Source organism: Eptesicus fuscus, chromosome 22, assembly GCF_027574615.1.
Source record: "Eptesicus fuscus isolate TK198812 chromosome 22, DD_ASM_mEF_20220401, whole genome shotgun sequence".
Taxonomy (NCBI): domain Eukaryota; kingdom Metazoa; phylum Chordata; class Mammalia; order Chiroptera; family Vespertilionidae; genus Eptesicus; species Eptesicus fuscus.
The window spans coordinates 43,933,351-43,946,459 of NC_072494.1; the positions used below are offsets into that span (position 1 = coordinate 43,933,351).

The 13,109-nt window shown below is 65.7% G+C and overlaps 1 protein-coding gene across 3 annotated transcripts in view; it reads right to left on the reverse strand.

Annotated features, from left to right (window-relative positions):
* Positions 1–3,053: 3,053 nt before the first annotated feature.
* Positions 3,054–13,109, reverse strand: part of ATF6 (activating transcription factor 6) — a 157,689-nt gene continuing 147,633 nt past the window's right edge. For all 3 annotated transcript variants that reach the window (XM_054712282.1, XM_054712281.1, XM_008153159.3), the window contains exon 17: positions 3,054–6,405. In XM_054712282.1, coding sequence (XP_054568257.1) covers positions 6,200–6,405 — 206 coding nt within the window. In that variant the 3' untranslated portion in view covers positions 3,054–6,199. The remainder of the gene's footprint in view (positions 6,406–13,109) is intronic.

The following is a 13,109-nucleotide window of genomic DNA, read 5'->3' on the forward strand; positions in this document are numbered from 1 at the left end:
CTCTGGGGCAGAGCCTTGGGGGTCCCGTCCGCAGGGTGTGAGTCTCGGGAAGGTGGGATGAGCCCCACGTGCCGCCGGCTGTGGTCGCCCGAGGTGACCGGTGGGGCTGGTGGAGGCCGGAGGTCCAGCGTTTCCCCCTCCTCCGGCTCACACTGAGGGAGAATCGTGGCCTGCCGAGCATGGCGTGAAAACAGCAGCAGGAGGAGCTGGGCCGAGGCTCCCTCGAGGAAGGCAGCGTGTTGTCTGATGGGAGCCGGTCAGAGCAGGAGAGAACGCCAGCGTCTCGGAAACCAGAGACAATGGGATGAAAGTCGCCTTCTGCGTCCCAGAACCAGCAGCCAGCGTGCGGGCGAGCTCCGTGGCCGCCAGAGCTCCCGAGAGCAGCTGCGTCGGCAGCACCCGCCTCTCGTCTCAGGAGCCCGCCCGAGGGGATCAGCCTCCCTGTGGGAACATGCCCCCCCGGAGGGGACCGCATTCACGTGTCTTTGAGGACCAGGGCGCGGCCCGGCCCCCAGTCCAGCTTCCCTCGGGTCCACGGTAGGCGTGCAGGTTAGCCTGACACTTAGCATCGGTGACCAAGGTGGACGTTCTGGGGCCACGGCCCGCAGCCCGGCCTGTGCAGCCAGTCCGCTGCTCTGGGTTAACCCCGAGGCCCCCGCAGGCCTCGGACGCCAAGCCAGGCAGCTAAGAAATGAGAATCGGGGTGGCCTTGGGGCCTCGGTCTCCCTGTGGGACCAGCTGACGTTTGCAGACAGGCTGGGCCTGGGGACAAGCGGAGCCGTCAGCCTCGGGGCCCTCACAGGCCCCACCTGCATCGTCTTGCAAGGGGTCCGTGTCTGAATGTGGGTGAGGCTCGGCCGGGCCGTCCCTCCCTCTGGGCCAAAGCCTGTCAGCGCTGGGTCTGGAGAGGGTGACCCAACACCAGCCTCCCTCGCCATCTCCCAGGCAGCGTCCACGCCTGAAAGCAGCGCTGCAGCGAGAACTCGGGGCCCGAAGGCCAGCAGCGGCCCGGGCCGGGGGATGTCAGCCCTCAGTGCCGGCAGCAGCCAGCTCTTCACCCCTCGGGGACGCACCAGGAGGGACAGGTCCAGGGGGAGCCGCCCACGCTGCCCTCAGCACACACCTCTGAGGGGACAAGCTGTCCCCAGAACCCGCCAGCACTGGCCCCGGCCGGGGCCCTGACCCTGAGCGTGCCTCACACCCACTCCCCGGATGTGTGCTGCGTTCTTCGCTGCTGGTGCTTCCTTCCAGCGGTACAGGCCGGGCAACGTGGCACAGGAGGAAGGGCGTGGCTCTGAAGCCAGGACAGCTTGGCCACTTGCCCATGTGTCCACTGGGACACGGGGACAGGGACCCGTGTCATGAGGCTGTGCAACCTCTAAGGCGCCACGCAGGTCAGTGCTGGGCGGCGCCCCAGAGCTTCCTCAGTGGCCTCATTGCAGAGACGAGCGGGCGAAGGGCGCGCTGTGGGCACGTGGGAGATCTCACCAGCTGCACAAAGAGTGGACGCACCACAAACACGGGACGTGGCCCCGTGCCAACAATGGAGGCGCCGTCAGATAATTACAGGGTGCGAGCCAGAGAGCCTCCTGCTCACGGCACCACGGATGGTGGACCAATGCCACTTGTGGTTGTCCTCTGAGATCCCCAAATTTGCTACAACCACATTCCCATTCAGCGGGAAGTCCCGTGGGCACTGCTGTGGGACCTGGTGCACAAAGAGTGGGTGGGGGTAGGACCTGGGGGCTGGTTCAGGGGTGGGTAGGACCTGGTCAGGGCTGGGGGGTTGGGGGGGTAGGACCTGGTCAGGGCTGGGGGGTTGGGGGGTGGGTGGGACCTGGTCAGGGCTGGGGGGGAGGAGGACCTGGTCAGGGCTGGGGGGTTGGGGGGGTAGGACCTGGTCAGGGCTGGGGGGCTGGGGGGTGGGTAGGACCTGGTCAGGGCTGGGGGGTTGGGGGGTTGGTGGGACCTGGTCAGGGCTGGGGGGTTGGGTTAGGGGGGTAGGACCTGGTCAGGGCTGGGGGACTGGGGGGTGGGTAGGACCTGGTCAGGGCTGGGGGGCTGGGGGGGTAGGACCTGGTCAGGGCTGGGGGTTGGGTGGGACCTGGTCAGGGCTGGGGGACTGGGGGGTGGGAGGACCTGGTCAGGGCTGGGGGGTTGGGGGAGGAGGACCTGGTCAGGGCTGGGGGGTTGGGGGGAGGAGGACCTGGTCAGGGCTGGGGGGTTGGGGGGAGGAGGACCTGGTCAGGGCTGGGGGGTTGGGGGGGTAGGACCTGGTCAGGGCTGGGGGCTGGGACCGACAGGGTAGTTATCTAGTCCCCTGTTCACTTGTTGCTTTGCTGCTCCTCAGTTGATGGATTTCCGGTTTCACAGCTTTTCCTTCTCCGGTCACAGCCCTGAAGCCCACTCCCAGTACTCCGGCCCCAGCACAGCTCACACAAGCACTGCCTGAAGCCGTGGGGCTGGGAAGCGGGTTTGTCCTCCTGCCCAGGGACCAGGCCGTGGCTGCCCCGTGCTCTCCGCTCAGCCCACCCTGTGTCTGCAGAGGAGCTGCCTGGGGTCTGGCTTCCTACCGTCTCACGCCTTCGGGAGCGTGTACTTGGCCCCGAGGAAGCCTGGTGTCTCCGTCACTCAAGCATCGGAACTTGTACGGTAACTGTGTGTTCACGTGTCTGGCTCACGGACGACCACGAACTGAGGCGGCGGGCCAGGCGGTGAAGAGCGTGCCGGGCCCACACCGGCCTGGAAGCGGGTCCGGGGGACGAAGGACAGCCGTGAGTGAACTCGGGGCGGCAGCACCAGGGGCAGAGGCCTGGGTGGGGCTGAATCCCCCAGCTCCACGGGAGGATCAAGTATGAGTTTTTAGATCATTTATTTTCCTTGCAAGGATTGTTCAAATATCTGGACACAAGGAAGGAAACTCTTACGTCACCCGCTGGGGAGGATTCAGCCGCTCCATCTCCCCGGTCAGCGGCTTAGGCTCTCGCCTCGTTACTGGTCACTTCACATGGAAGACTCATTTGATCTTTCTGCTTTTTACACAACAAAACAAGCAAGTTTAAAAACTTTATTTGCGTTTCAGACACAGGTGAGTGTTGCCCTGTAGGATGCCCGAGTCACGCAGGCGGTGTCACCGTCTCCTTCTCGTGCCGCAAACCAACACGCTGCAAGGGAGCCGCACGCCGCTCGCCCTCACCCACTTCTGACCGCACCGACCGCAGGGCCCATCCTCCTCAGGCCTCCCCTCCTCGCCTGGCGCCCCGGGCGGCGTGATGCGAGCAGGAACCCCCCGAGGTGCCGGGCGTCTCCCGTGCTGGTGACCCACCTGCCAGCCGGGGCTCCTGCCAGCCAAACGTCCCGGGTGCGCCTGTCGGATTTCACAGCGGGACAGGCCAAGCCCCTGGTTGAGCTCATGGCCGCCAACTTCAGGGACACGTGCAAAACGGGCAGCTTGTGACCTTGGCAAACGACTGTGACTCTCGAGGTGCTGGCTCCCTAATGCTCACAGCAACCACGCGCGGAGCGGCCAGCGCCTGGCGGGGCTGGCAGGTCCCACCGGCCGCGGCCTGTCGGGGGCTCTTCTCACTCGCCTCGTCCTAACTCCCGACAGCCGCCCCCGAGGACTCGGACAGCACGCCGCCGCTGCCGGAGTCCTGGTCTCACCCAGAGCGAACCTGCTGGGAGCGTCCCTGACGATGTCAGTCAGCAGCACACGAGTCAGTATTCTGCTTCCGAGCAAATTAAAAAACAATCACACAGCTGGGGGAGGGGCCGGAAATGCCCACCCCATGTACTGGGGCAGGAATGAAAATGTCTCACATCCCATGGTCTTTCTCTTAGGCTGGTTCTTGTTTTAAGATAAAAGGACTCATTACTGACAAAAGTGTCCGGCCCACGAGGGGGACAAGCGTCTCCGCCTGGAGGCCTCAGGGACTCCTCTGCAGGCTAATGCGTGTGAAACAGCCGAACGAAAGGTCACCTCAAAGCCAGTCCCTCCGAACCTGCTGCCGGGTAGGAGGGGGCAGTCCGGGGCCGGGGTCCCCCTGGCCCGGCAGTGTTATTGCAGGAGCCGGGAGGCGGAGGCCGCCGCACACTTCCCTGTGTTAGACTCAATGTGAGGGCCAGCTGGGCCCTGCAGTCCTCCTGCCTGGCTTTCCCCGGGAGCTTGGGGGGAGCCGGGTCAGAGCGTGCGCGGCTGTCACCCCCACACCAGGCTGGGCGGGCAGAGCCGCTGGAGCGCAGGCGGACCGCATCTCTTTGAACAGGACCGGGACCCCAGTCCTCTGCCTGCTCCTGAGGAGCGCTGCTCTGACCCCGGAGGGACGGGACCCCTTCGCTGCCTTCACACACCTCCCTGCCTCCTCGCGCCGCTCCAGGTGGGAGCCTGTGCGCGTGGCCAAGACCAGAGGGTGCTGTTTGCCTGTGCGCCCGAGCCCCCCATGAGCGGACAGGTTGAGCCACCAGCGCGGCGAGTGACAGATGCTTGGCGGACGCCCGGGCGTGGAGACCGAGCCGCAGCCGCAGGGCCCCCCTCGGCTCCGGAGGCCGAGCTTGCCTCACTGACCTGTGACCCCGACTCCGCAGGCAGCGCACCTGGGGCTGGTGCGTCTCCAGCGGCCGCCCGGCCGCCCCCCTCCGCGGCGCGGGCACCCAGAGGGCCCAGCCGACCTGCCTCCTCCCAGAGCACAACCCCGCTCCTCACAAGCACGCCAGCTCCACTAAGAACGTAATAAATTAAACCATTATATACAGACGCACCCCCAGAACTCCCGGCTGCCCGGGAGAAGGGCTCCCAGCCATGGCGACTGGGGGCAGCGCGCAGCCCTCTGCCCCACCGGCCCCTCGTTCTGACGCCCCGACCCCCACGCGAGGAGGTGCTGCCCGCTGCGGACGTGATGCTGTCCTGGGTGGGGGAGCAGGGCCCAAGCACCTAGGGCTGGCATGGACGGACAGCTGGGCATGGGCAGAGCTGCGGGGAGGGGGGGAGGGGAGGGGGGAGGCTCAGTGCAGAGAGGAGGGAGCCCGAAGACCGCCCATACTGTGTCCACACCAACACGGTCACAGCTCTTGTCCAGCTCACTCACATGACAGAGGACGAGGAGCAGGGCCTGGTGCGGCACCCCAAGAAGTCGGTGCACCCGGGGGGAACGACCCTGTGGCACAGCCAGGACGCCAGGTCGGAGGGTGCACACAGACCAGGGGTCAGCACCGGGAAAGGGCACGGGGACCCCTGCATGTCACACACCAGCTTCTAGGAGCAGCAGAGCCCTCCCCGCGCAGGGCTAACCCGGGCACCCACGGGGGGCGGGGAGCTTCAAAACGCCAATTCCCGCAGGCAGAGCCCTGCTGCTGGGTGCCCGCAGACTCTGAATCTTCCCTCCCTCTCTTAAGGGGGGCACTGATGGTGGGGAAGGGAGGGGAGAGTGTGGGGGCGGCGGCAGGAGGCGCCCTGCCTGTCTGTTCTCTGGAGGAGGGAGCATGGCCGTCCTCTCCTAGGACGCGGGCAGGGCCCAAGCCCTCTGTGCGCTCCGGGCTCGGAGTGAAATGCCCGCGGCCTCTCAAGCAGCGAAGCTCTCGGCCCCACGGGCAGAGCGCCCCGGCGGGCGGGCTCCGCGCCAGGTCAGCGGGGAGACCGTCACGGCCACCACGCTCCGTGGCCTGGAGCCGTGCTCCGCCCTCGGGTGTGGGTGTCTGAGCGCCCCTGGGCCGGTCTCTGTCCCTCCGGCGCCCGCTGGGCCTGCGTGCGGGAGGTGTGGACGCGGGGATGTGCGGACGAACCCCGGGGCTCCCCCCTCTCCCGGGCCCACACGCCGCGCCAGTGGGTGCACCGAACGCACGAGGCGCGCGTGGCCGTGGGCGCGCAGGGCAGGCTGGCGGCCGCGGACTGGGCCCAGGGGGCGGCGCGGGGCTGACTGCGAAGGCACCGCGCGCGCGCGCGCGCACACACACACACACACACACACACACACACACACACACACAGGGCAGCGCAGCTCTCAGGGTGCGGAGACTGTACTTGAGGCAACACTGGGGACAGGGCCACGCGGCCAGAGGCGCCCGGGGCTGCATCCGGCTCTCCCGGGAGAGGGCAGCTCCTCTTCTGTCCCCAAGTCCGTCAGCAGGAGCTCTCGGACGGAAGCACCCGCCCTGCAGCCAGGCTCCCCGGCTCCCCGGCTCCCGGGCTGCGGGGCTGCGGGCGCTACTGCAGGGAGCCCGGGAGGGCGCTGAGCACGCGGGCGGCCTCGGCGGCTGCGGGCGGGGAGCTGAGGGAGCCGGTCTGGTTCTGCTGCTGGGCTCGGAGCGGAGGCGGCACCGAGGAGCTTTTGATGTGGAGGACCCTGGTGTCCATCACCTGACAGTCGATCTGCATCATCACCTCATAGTCCTGCCCGTTGATCACGTTCTCTGTGGAGGAAAACAACAGGTGAGTCGGCCCCGGCGTGGACCCGGTGAGACACAAAGGAGCGCGGGGCGCGAGCCCTCACCCCCGCCGAGGCCCGGCAACACCGGTGAGCGAGCAGCGACACTGGGCTGGGGGCCTGCACGGAACGGCCTGGTCCGGGGACAAGCAGCCCATGTCCAATGGGGACTAAAGGGACTTTAGGTACAAGGCAGGCTCGTTGCAGAAGGAAACGGAAAGCCACACAGCCACATCTGCACGTGTGGGAGCCTCCTTATCGGGAGGCCGATGCAGCAGGCAGGTGCCACCGCCACCTCACTTCCCAAGGGGCCGAAAGCTCCTCCTTTTAGGGAGGGGCCCCCGCACCTCCCCATCGAACCCTGAGGACCACTCTCTAACCTGTAGTGCGCGACACGCGGCAGAAGCCACTGAGAGGGTTACAGACAGCCAGTGTCCCCCTCCCCCCCCAGCTGGCCGGCCACAGCGACGCCTGAGGGGCTGTGTCAACTTGGCCACGGGCTGGGGCAGCCACGTGGCTCCTCGTCTGCATTTCCATCTGTGAATCCAGAGCTGGGGGGTGGGCAGCCTCATCCTGCGAGGCCTTGCAGGGAGAGCACACGGGGCAGCGGGCCTCAGACATGAATTACGTGGCCTCTGGGACAAAGAACGGAACGTAGAGTAGAGGCACTTCTCCTCCGTCACCTCCCTTCCTGTGACCCGTGCTGCGAGCGCTCCACTCCAGCAGGAAGGAAGCGGCGTCTGCCTCTGGGCGTCAGCGTGGGCCCCTGGAGCCAGGGTCCTCGGGGAGGGCCTCGTGCGCGGCTTTGGGAGCCCACGCTCCGAGCTGCAGGTGCAGTTCTGTGAGAGGCCCCCATCATCTCAGGGGGCCCACACCCCCAAATGTTAAAAACAAATCAATCTCATCATCCATCAACTTGCTCTTGAGCAGATGCTCCAGTTTAAAGCTGACGGAAGACATTCCTCCCTTTTATGGGCTGGTTATCTGTTCCAATTGTTAACATAGTCTCACGGCTGAGGAATTCCACGTCTCAGTTTCTTGTTACATCAGAGCAAGCTCCCTGCCCCGGGCTCTGCTGGCAGCTGTGCTCGGGGCGAACAAGCCTTTCCTTCCGGCAGAGAATGCCGCCAAACGCCGGTGAGTGAGCCAAGTTTCCCAGCAACGTGTTTCCTCCCCAGAAAGGAGGTGAGAGAGAGACAAGCTGCCGATGTGCTTGTAGCCACTTAATTCAGAACACGTGACGGTTCAATTTCCAGGCGCCACACGGTCCTCTCCCTTTAGAACCAGGGCCCCTCCCACTTCATTCTATGTCATTATTACCTTTTTGTAATCCTCACCCGAGGATATTTTCCCGTTGACTTTTAGAGAGAGTGGAAGGGAGGGAGAAAGACACACACACAGAGAGAGACATCGATGTGAAAAAGACACATCAACTGGCTGTCTCCCACACACGCCCTGACCAGGGCCAGGGATGGAGCCTGCAATGGAGGTCCGTGCCCTTGACTGACATTGAACCCGGGACCCTTCAGTCCGTGGGCCAACACTGCGCCAAACCCACTAGGGTGTCCCTACCATTTTAGAAAAACTAAAGTTGTGTGTGCGCATGTATGTGCATGTGTATGTGCATGTGTGTGTGTGCGTGCACTGGGACACAGGTGACCTGATGATGGAAAACACATGGATTAGAGTGTGTCACACACTAATTTTACTGCTTCCGGGATGACCTCGAACCCAGACGACAGCCCCAGAGCCAGGTGGCACCGCCCAGGCCCACAGAAGTCACTGGAGCGTGTGCCCGCCGCCGTGTGAACGGGCGACCAGAGTTCTTCAGCGCCTTAAGTATCAGAAGATGGAGAACTGGGACAAGGGCTCAGATGCTTTGAGGAAAATGAAAGCTGCAACGGATTCCAAACCCAGGAGTCCCAGCCGTGGCCGGTGGCCAGGAGGAGGCTGGGCTGGGACAGTGGCTGCTGGAGACGGGCTCCGGGCTCAGCTCCTTTCTGAAGGCAGCACTCGGGGCCAAGGCAGCCAGCGGGTGACGCAGGGGAGAGAGGGCGTGTCCGCCTGGAGCTGAGCCCGGGAGCCCCCTCAGCCAGTCCGAGTCCCCGGTCGCCAGCACCTCAGGTGCAGCTGCAGGGGCAGCGGCAGGGCTCAGGCCTCCTGTGTGCCAGCTCACCCTGGACAGGCGGCGCGGACCAGCTCCTTGCAGCCCTCCCTTCCTCCAAGGCTCCGGCCACACTGACACCGCCCGGGCTGGCAGGACGGCGTTTCGAGTGCCGCCTCTGGCCTGAGCCTCAGTGGGAGCAGAAGGCGCCAGAACAGCGCTGACAAGGATGAGGGCCTGCAGCTCTGGTGGCTCAGGCGGGAGGGCGGGCCAGGCGTCGGCGCCCCACCAACCAGAGAAAGCGCCAACGCTCCAGGCTCTGGCGGCCGGGCGGGCGGGCGGGTCCAGGGGAGACTGGCCGTTCTGTGGACGGGACGAAAGGACAGTGGCTGCTTGGGAACAACGGAAGCAGAAGGAAGAGAACGGGTGAAGGGAGAGGCTGACGCGGCCCCTCTCCTGAACGGCGGGCCTCCGAGTGAGCAGGGCGACCCCGAGTCGGGAGAGGAGTGAGACAGGAGCGCCGCTCAGAAGCTTCAAGCAATTGGAAGGAAGGGTGTGTGACCCGAGGGCACAGGGGAGCCCACCCGAGATGGGGTGCGGGTGGCGGGGGTGCCCACCCTGTACACCACTGCTGAGATGACCACACTCGCCCCAGGGCCCTGACCACAGCAGAGCTAACGCGCAGGCTCACGGCGAGTTCCGCTGGAAGGGACACGGCTGCCCTGTGCTTTGCAGAGAAACGCGTCGGACCAACAGGGCCGGAGCTGAGCCCCGCGAGAGGCCGGCGCTCTGTGTGCCAGGCCGCGATGGGCCGTGACCAGCGGCGGGTCTGTGCCCGAGCCCAGCGGGTGTGGGGAAATGGAAAAACAAGACCCCAAAAGGGTAGGGAAGGGGGACAGAGCCGCAGGACGGACAGGAGGCGGGTCCGCCCGCCAGCACGGCCCTGCTGTTCTCCCTCCTGCTCTGCGGGGCCCAGGGACTTCTCTCCAGGGAAGAACCCCATGAACATCCGGCCATTTCCAGTCCCACCTCCGAGACCCTCCCCTGAGGAGCCAGGCGGTCTCTTCCCTGTCGCCACAGACACCGTGCCGCTCCCGACTGCCGCTCCCCCGAGAGTTTGGCTCCTTGAGGAAACAGCTGGCATCTCTTGGGTGTAGAACGGGAACCTCCCCATCAGCCGGGAAGAATGTGAGCAAGTGAGTCATGCTGCTCGTGGCAACGGATCCTTCTGGAGACACAGGGAGCTCCTAGCAACCAGCACCTCTGCCTCTGCCAGAGGAATTAGAGATGGAGCCGCCCTGATGGGGAGGCGGGCGGAGGTGTCACCGATGTCCCTGTAAGACCCACCAGGCTTGCTCCATGCTCATGGGCAGCGGGGTCAGGCCAGCGAGCTCCGCCATTGGAAGACGGTAGTGACCTCACACACAGGGGTGCGGCCCAGCACGCGGGGTAAACCGCCAGCCTGGAGCTTTGGCCGGGCCCAAGCCTAGAGATGGCCAACTCTCCTGCTTCTCCTCAGGAAGCCACTGGCACCAGGACCCATGGAAGCGGGACCAGCGTTCAGAAGTACTTCCCTACCAAACCCCCAACCACCCTCTGCCAGCAGATGGCGGCAGAACCTGGGCGTGACCACGCGGGGCCAGAGAGCGCCCTCCTCTGGACAACAGTGGCTCCTTCACTGCGTTCCGTCCGTGCGGGCATCACACCTTCTCGGAGCGTCAGGAAGGCGCTCAGCTGGTTGGGCGTCGCCCACGCACCACAAGGTTGAGGTTCGATTCCCGGTCAGGGTGCACACCGGGGTTGCAGGTTCAATCCCTGGTGGGGGCGTGCGGGAGGCAGCCGACGCATGCTGCACGCTCACATCGATGCTTCTCTCCCTCTCCCGTCCTCGCTCTCCCGGCAGTATCTGCCATCACGCTGAGAAGGCTCAGCTTCCCACAGGAACTGCAGACCAGACTTCCAGACCACAAAGGAGCCTTCAAGGGCTCCACGGAAAGCCTCGCGGCCTTCTATCATAAAGCCAAGCCCGGACTGGTCTGCTGGCGTCACAGGACAGGCTGCTCAGAGAACTCACTCGGATGCTAGAAGCCACTGCCCACGGAGAAGACAACGCGACGGCTGGCGCTGCCCGTTCAGACCAAGAGCCAGCGGACCGCCGTCCTGATGGGCGGGAGGCTGTTGGTGCAGCACCTTCCCCGGAGGAAGAGCCTCTCCCTCCACGGCCGCCAGGCAGGCCCAGGCCCAGGCCCAGGGCAGGGCCCGGGAGCTGCCTCTGACCCGACGCCCTGCCGGGCGGCACCCGCAGACAGCAGGACCTCCGTCTGCTGGGCAGAGGCAGCGCGCACGCCGCTGAGCAGCTACGTGAACGAGGCCGTGGCCCTGTGGCAAGGCCCCCGGACGCCGGCCTCTGCGTGCGGGGAGCTCCTGGGCGCCGCTGGGCACTGAGCCTGAGACGGGCCGGAGAAGCCGCCGTCCCAGCGCGGGCGCTCCTGCACCGGCACTTCCTCTCCTCGCTGCGCGCCGGTGGCTCTCCGGTTGGAGAGGAGCGTGACCAGCCCAGTGGGCAGGGGAAGCGGACATAATGGCCTGGTGACACGTGGGGTGCCGCAGACCAAGGACGAAGCTGAAGCTGGAGGCGGGGAGGGGGCTGGAGGGGCCTCAGAAAGAGGGCTGCAGGAAGGTGGTCTCTGGGGAGAAGGGGGGACGGAGGGAGCCGTGTGCAGGGGGGGCACCCCGGGCGGAGTCAGAGAAGAGCGCGGACCCGCCATGACCTCGGGCCTTGGGGGTGAGGGGCCAGGCCGTGTGTGTGGGAGAGGCTGCCACTGCACGGCTCGCGGTGACAGACCGGTAGGGGGCCAGCAACGGGACCCGGGGAAGCTGCGGGAACAGTGTGGGTGGATGTGTTTGTCTTGACGACGTTACCCAGAGCCTCTGAGGTCCACGGTTCAATGTGCAGAGAGAGCAGAGAACAGAAGAAAGGCGGCGGGACTGCCAAGGAGCCTGGGAAGCGTGGACGGCGGGGCGGCCCGGGAGCCTGAGCAGCCCCGGCGCGGCCGCCAGGCTCTCCCGCCAGCGTCGGAACGGCAGCTCCTCAGGGAGAACCCCGCCCCGTGGAGCCACCACACGAGGACCAAGTGAGGGCGGGAAAGGTGGCCTATACCTTAGAACGCAGGCCACCCCGTTGCTGAAGACACTGCCTTTCCCAGGGTTTTAGAAAGCCACACGTCACAGCAAGAAGGCTTGGCCGCAGCCCCTCCTCGGGCCAGAGGCGCGTTCCTTACGCCATTCGCTCACCAGGCGAATACCCCACAGGACGCCCTGCCTGCAGCCCCACGTCCCACAGGCACTGATGGGCACGGTGTGGCCTTGACAGAGCCACCAGGCTCACTTTAACCCATTTTCCACGCGGGGACTCGCTGCTCACCGCGCAGCCCGCCCTGTCAGTGAGCAGGGAGTCTGCGCCTGCGGTCAGCCGACCCAGTTACACAGACAGCTCGCCGGCAGCCGCACGTGCCGGGCCCCGAGATGGCAATACCGGCCCGATTGTGCCAGCTGGGGAACGGGCAGCACTCTCCTTTAAGTGTGGCGGGAACCAAGAGAAGGGTGCCTCCCCAGCCCCGAAAGGGGTGGCGGGGGTGGGCAGGTGACAAAAGGCTCTGAGCTATGCTTGAGGGTCCTCGGCCTGGCAGAGGTGGGCAGTTCTCAAGAAGGGAAGCGTGAGTCAGGCATGAAGGCAGGAGGCAGCTCGCCCACTGGAGGCAGCTCGCCCACTGGAGGCAGCTCACTCACTGGAGGCAGCTCGCCCACTGGAGGCAGCTCGCCCACTGGAGGCAGCTCACTCACTGGAGGCAGCTCGCCCACTAGAGGCAGCTCGCCCACTGGAGGCAGCTCACTCACTGGAGGCAGCTCGCTCACTGGAGGCAGCTCACTCACTGGAGGCAGCTCGCCCACTGGAGGCAGCTCACTCACTGGAGGCAGCTCGCCCACTGGAGGCAGCTCACTCACTGGAGGCAGCTCGCCCACTAGAGGCAGCTCGCCCACTGGAGGCAGCTCACTCACTGGAGGCAGCTCGCCCACTGGAGGCAGCACACTCACTGGAGGCAGCTCGCCCACTAGAGGCAGCTCGCCCACTGGAGGCAGCTCACTCACTGGAGGCAGCTCGCCCACTGGAGGCAGCTCGCTCACTGCAGGCAGCTCGCCCACTGGATTCCAGGGATTTCATGATGAAATCTACGGAGTTGAGGCTGCCTAACTCATTGGTTCAGGGGACTGGACACATCTCTCCCATCAGACCTGGCCTCAGGGACACTTCTGCACTCTGAGAGGCCTCGGCGCAGCTGGCTGGGGAAACAGTGTATGAAGAACAGAAACCAGAATGACAGCCACAAAAATGGCCTAAGAGACGCCCAGGCCTTGGCAGGAGCACCCAGGCCAGGCCGCCATGGCCCAGGTGCGGGAGCAGGGGAGGTGCTTGCCGGCACGCCACAGACACAGAGTCAGCGCGAGGACGGAGCCTGACGGTGCTCCCTGAGCCACGGGGGATGGAAGGCTGTCGGCGTGTCTCCCTTGATGCTGAGACGGAGCCC